The sequence below is a fragment of the Hipposideros armiger genome, unplaced genomic scaffold, assembly GCF_001890085.2.
Source record: "Hipposideros armiger isolate ML-2016 unplaced genomic scaffold, ASM189008v1 scaffold_66, whole genome shotgun sequence".
NCBI lineage: Eukaryota > Metazoa > Chordata > Mammalia > Chiroptera > Hipposideridae > Hipposideros > Hipposideros armiger.
Genome location: NW_017731416.1, coordinates 3,930,824 through 3,935,813, shown reverse-complemented (window position 1 = coordinate 3,935,813; position 4,990 = coordinate 3,930,824). Strand labels below are relative to the sequence as shown.

The window sequence follows — 4,990 nt, the reverse complement described above, 5'->3', positions numbered from 1 at the left end:
CCCCTAAGAGCTCCCTGGAAGGGGCTGAGCAGAGGCCTCACAGAAAAGGTGGAGGAAGGACCAGGGCCTGGACATGCCATACTCTCACCCCCAGCCTGGCCCTCGAGGAACATTCCACAGGTTCAGAAGGTAGGGTGGCCTCATGGTTGGGCCCCAGATCCATGGCAGGAACCCCAGTGTGGTCTGGAGGACTAAGGCCTGGCTTTTCTGTGCAAAGGCAGCAACCCTCCTGCCATGCAGTGAAACCTGCCAGGGCTCAGGCCCAGGCCACAGTGCTCAGCCCCCTGCTCTCCAGAGCTTTGTCCTGGCTTGTGTCCAATCCCATCAGTCTAGGCTGAATCAGCCTCTGGGGCCCAGAAACATCATATTCAGTGTGGGGAGCTCCTCCCATATCAGTGGTACCTGCAGAGGCATGGGGGTTCACACAGATGACCTCATGTACAATGTACCCCCCCCCCGAACCTGTGACCACACAGGCACACAAACACCCAGAAAGGCACACACGTGGACCCACACCCTTGCAGTCATGAAACTCACAGCATGGGCATCAATAATTTTGTGTGGTGCCAGGTGATTAGACGACTTAGTGCGGAAATCACCTCATGGGGGATATAAATGTCTAGGCCAGCGGTTCTCAGCCTGTGGGGCGCGACCCCTTTGGGGATCAAACGACCCTTTCACAGGGGTCGCCTAAGACCATCGGAAAACAAAAAGATATTTACATTACGATTCATAACAGTAGCAGAATTACAGTTATAGAGTAGCAACGAAAATAATTTTATGGTTGGGGGTCACCACAACATGAGGAACTGTATTAAGGGGTCGCGGCATTAGGAAGGTTGAGAACCGCTGGTCTAATCACTATGTTGTACTCCTGGAACTAACATATTATTACATGCTAACTATATTTTAATAAAAAAAATTTTTTAAAACCAACCTCGTGCTGTCCTCTCCAAACTCCATTGTGAAAATCAAACACTTCTCAGCCCCTCAAGAGCCTGTGGCTTTTCCAGAAGCAGTTCCTGTTCCACAAAGAGGCCTTTGGAGCTGGAGGTGGGCTAGGGCAGGAGCCATGTAGGACATTAAGCCTTGAACTCCTTGGTAGAGAGGACATTGTCCCTTGTACCTGGTGTGGATGCAGCCACGACCCCGCAGCCGGCCCCTGGAGCTCCTGGTGCCTGCCAGGGACCGTAAGTAGGAGTGCAGTGCCCACCTCAGAGGGGCAGTCTGCCCTGCAGAGGGAGGTGAGGCTCATATAGCTCAGAGGGAAGAGTCACTCAGCCAGATGGTGCTGGAGCCAGGATTCATACTCAGGGTCCTGACCACTCTGCAGGCCCAACTCCCCTCTGCAGCTGGGGGGTTGAATACGGCTACCGAAACCAGGATTGGCTGTCACTCCCTCTGCTCACAGGGTCTGTAGGGAAGAGGTCCCTGGCTGAGGACAGCTTGCCAACTGCCCTGGGTCCTTGGTTGGCTGAGGTGAGCTATCGCAGGACGAAGCCATTTGGCTGAAATCTGCCTTAGTGGACAGTGGGGCAGGCCTGTGAGAATCCTCCTCATACTCAAGTCTCTCACAATGGGCAGAGGAGAGAGCTCTAGGAGGAGAGGGGAAGGCTGGGGTTGAAATGGGCCCCAGGGTGAGCACCTCCGGCCCAAAGGCTTCTTGGGATAACAGGCAGGATGGGAAACCTGGGAGTAGGAGCCCAATCGAGTGTCTCCCAGGCCCTTCCCCGGCCACTCGGGGTCAGGAAGTCTAGACAGCTGTGCCCAGAGGTCTCTCAGAGGGAGGGGGCAGCCTCAGCGGGCTGTCAGACTGCTTTGGGAGGGCTGGAGCGCATACTCAAGGAGGCAGGCCGGTGGGCTGCCAATTCTTGGAAGGGCTCACTAATGAAAACCCCCATGGTGACCACCTGGGGGAAAGCTCACCTTTCCCATGTGTAGCTGATAAGGGCCAGGAGATTCCACAGTTCAGGTAGTTCCCCCGCCTCCCAGGCATTTTGTGGTCAGCATTAATCATTTCCTCTAACTGTGTATATAAGAGCTCTTTTGCCAGTGAGCCCAGTGCTCAGAGAGAAAGGCTAAAGTCCTCAGAAGGATGTGGCTGCGGAACCTGCTTCTCCTGGGCACTGTGGTCTACAGCATCTCCGCACCCACCAGGCCCTTTCAACACATGGATGCCATCAGGGAGGCCCAGATCCTTCTGAACGAGAGCAGCAAGACTGCTGCTGTGACGGTGAGAGACGGAGGGAAGGCGGGCTGGGCCTGCGCCACCTCACTGGCCCACCTCCCTGGCCTGGATTAGCTTTGCCTGTCAGCTTGATAACACTGCATTTTCCTTTTTCTATAGAATGAAACAGTAGAAGTTGTGTCTGAAATGTTTGACCCCCAGGTAAGATGCTTTTCTCTGACACACCTTCCCACACCTTGGTGGGGAGGAGGTGGCTCCATTTTATATGGATCTTCCCAGGGTTCTCCACTTTCTCTCCAGCCAGCTGGCTGCCAGAAGGAGGTGTGCTCAGAAGGCCACCGGCCTTGCCCCTGTGGCAGTCACGTGAGCTCCATTATTACCTGAGCAGCCACAGACAGACCTAGCATTCAAAGGGCTAGGGGTGACCAGGGGACAAGTGAATAAGCAGGGGTTAGTTCATGAGACAGGGGCTGTGGGCTTGGGGCACTCACTACCCTGAGACTAAGCCCTGTGGAGACAGGGTGCTTGCCACAGAGGGACACAGAGGGGTTTTAGAAATCAGCTTTGCTTGTTCACACAGCAAGTCCGGGTGATGCCCTGCCCCTTCTCCCTGAATGGTGAGGGGATAGTGACCTCCTTTCCTAGGGGCTGGGACCCTCTTGCCATGCGAGGCCAAGGGAATGTGGCTGTGCTGGCTGAGGGTGGTCTGAGCTGAGTCGTGAGGAGTCAGATTCATGCCCGCGATGGACAGGGGGACAGGGCAGTTTGTCTGACTGGACCTGCCTGAGACTAGCTGGGAATCATCCTGTGCCTGGGAGGCCAGGCCCTACTCTTGGGGGATGGGGATGAGAACAGGAAGAAGTGATGGGAGGGCACTTGGCCACTGCTTACCAAGGAATTTTTTCCACAGAAGCCGACATGCCTGCAGCAGCACCTGGAGCTGTACACAAAGGGCCTGCGGGGCAACCTCACCAAGCTCAGCAGCACCTTGACCTTGATAGCCAGTTACTACAAGCAGCACTTCTCCTTTGCCCCGGTGAGTGCTCACGACAGGGCCCCAAGCAGGAAGGTCTTGGTCTAGGAGAGTGAGGACTGGGTAGGAAAAGACAGACCTTTGGGTGTGGCTGTTCAGGACCCCAGAGGGTGTCTGTGTCAACAGATTAGTAATGATTAGACCCTCCAGAGAGGGAGCAGCCCAGCCCACTTTCATCTCTTGGCACGGAGCTCTGAAGCCCGCAGCGCTCCCTTGTGGAGCTGCTCTGTTCTTGCTGTCATCATTAATGAGGTCAGAGGTGAGGCAAACTCAAGGAAACTCAGGGCCTGCCTAAAATACAGAGGAAGTTCCCGGGGCCCAGATGGCACCTCCCACAGGACTTTCCTTTGGCCGCTGCTGGGACTCTGGGATTGCATGGGAGCAAGGAGAGCGGCATATCCAGAATGTATAAAGGTCCCTAACACCCCTTTCCTGTGGGAAGGGAGTGAAGTCTGGGGCCTTGACTCCTACTCCTGCCCCTACAGGGCTTTCAGAGCCAGCCTCGGCCAAGATGCTCGGTCCTGGCCTGGGACCAAATGCCCAGCAAACCAGCCTCAGGCGCGCACTTTGTCAGGTCCCTGGCCCCGGCTGCCATTGGTAGAGCTGTGTACCTTTTGGGTGACACATGGGTTGCAACATGTCACCTGGCCCAGGTCAGCAGGAGGGCCTCAGACAGCCTTCTGACCTCTGAGTTCCAAGAGGCAGCACATAAACACACTGCTGCTTCCCCCACGCTACCCACTCAGGCCTGTGCTCAAGTTTTCTTTTTCTTTTACCTTTCAGGAAATTTCCTGTGAAACCGAGATTGTCACCTTGAAAGCTTTCAAAGAGAAGCTGTATAAATTTCTGGTTATCATCCCCCTTGTCTGGGAGCCAGCCCAGAAATGAGGCGACCAGTCCAGGAGCCAGTCCTCGGAGCTTACCTCGCAGACTGCTGCCCTCTGACAGACAAAGAGCCAAAACTCAGGATCTTCACCTTGGAGGGACTACAGGGTGGGCCAGGACCCTGGCGGCCATGGACTTGCTCTGAGCCATGCTGACTCTAATATCGGCGTGGTAGGGAGGGGTGAATGTTTACACTGGCAGGGACCCATAATATTTATTTATATATTTATGTATTTTAATATTTATTTATTTATTTAAGCTTATATGTCATATTTATTCCAGATATTTTACCATAATAATAAATTATTAGAAGTTTGGTCTTACTTGTGTGGTTTTGCAGTTTGTTTTCACCATGAGCAAATGGCAGAGGTGCGCGCCTCCCTGCAGGACAGGGCGGGAGGAAGCTGAGAGGTGGGGGAAGGGGCGCGCACTGTCGGCGGGGCAGCGCTGTCACAGCGCAGGGGAGCAGAGGGGACAGCGGCCTGGGGACAGCATTCTGCACACCTGCCTGTGCTTCCCAGGATGCTCCAGGGGATCCACCCCACAGAGAGGTTTCCAGGTTCACTTAGAAACCCAAGGAACCCAGCCAACGGGAAATTTGCCCCAGAGAAGGGGCGTCCTCCTTCCTGGGCGGGCCTAGGGGTTGCTCAGGTGTGGCTGGTCACTGGCTGAACAGGCACCCCTAGAGTCAGGCCAAACACCTGTGCCCCTCAGAGGCCATGCCCTGCCTCACACTCAGGCCTTCCACCACTCCTCCGAAGGTGAACCAGCACAGACTAGCTAGCTGTTCAGGGTGGGGGGGAAACAAACCACTGGGGTCAGAGCTCAGCATATTTACCAAACTTTACCCAAAATGGGTGATCTTAATCTTTGAGAGTCAGAAT

The 4,990-nt window shown here is 54.8% G+C and overlaps 1 protein-coding gene across 2 annotated transcripts; it reads left to right on the top strand.

Annotated features, from left to right (window-relative positions):
* The first annotated feature begins 1,042 nt into the window (after positions 1–1,042).
* CSF2 (colony stimulating factor 2) lies at positions 1,043–4,382 on the top strand. Of its 2 annotated transcripts, none has more exons than XM_019642177.1 (5): positions 1,043–1,190; positions 2,040–2,233; positions 2,348–2,389; positions 3,099–3,224; positions 4,005–4,382. In XM_019642177.1, exons 2-5 carry the CDS (start codon positions 2,096–2,098, stop codon positions 4,107–4,109), a joined length of 411 nt encoding a protein of 136 aa, XP_019497722.1. In that variant the 5' UTR covers positions 1,043–1,190; positions 2,040–2,095; the 3' UTR covers positions 4,110–4,382. The 2 variants fall into 2 exon arrangements, with proteins under 2 accessions (XP_019497722.1, XP_019497721.1); XM_019642176.1 differs by having other exon boundaries at positions 1,043–1,479.
* The last annotated feature ends 608 nt before the right edge of the window (positions 4,383–4,990 follow it).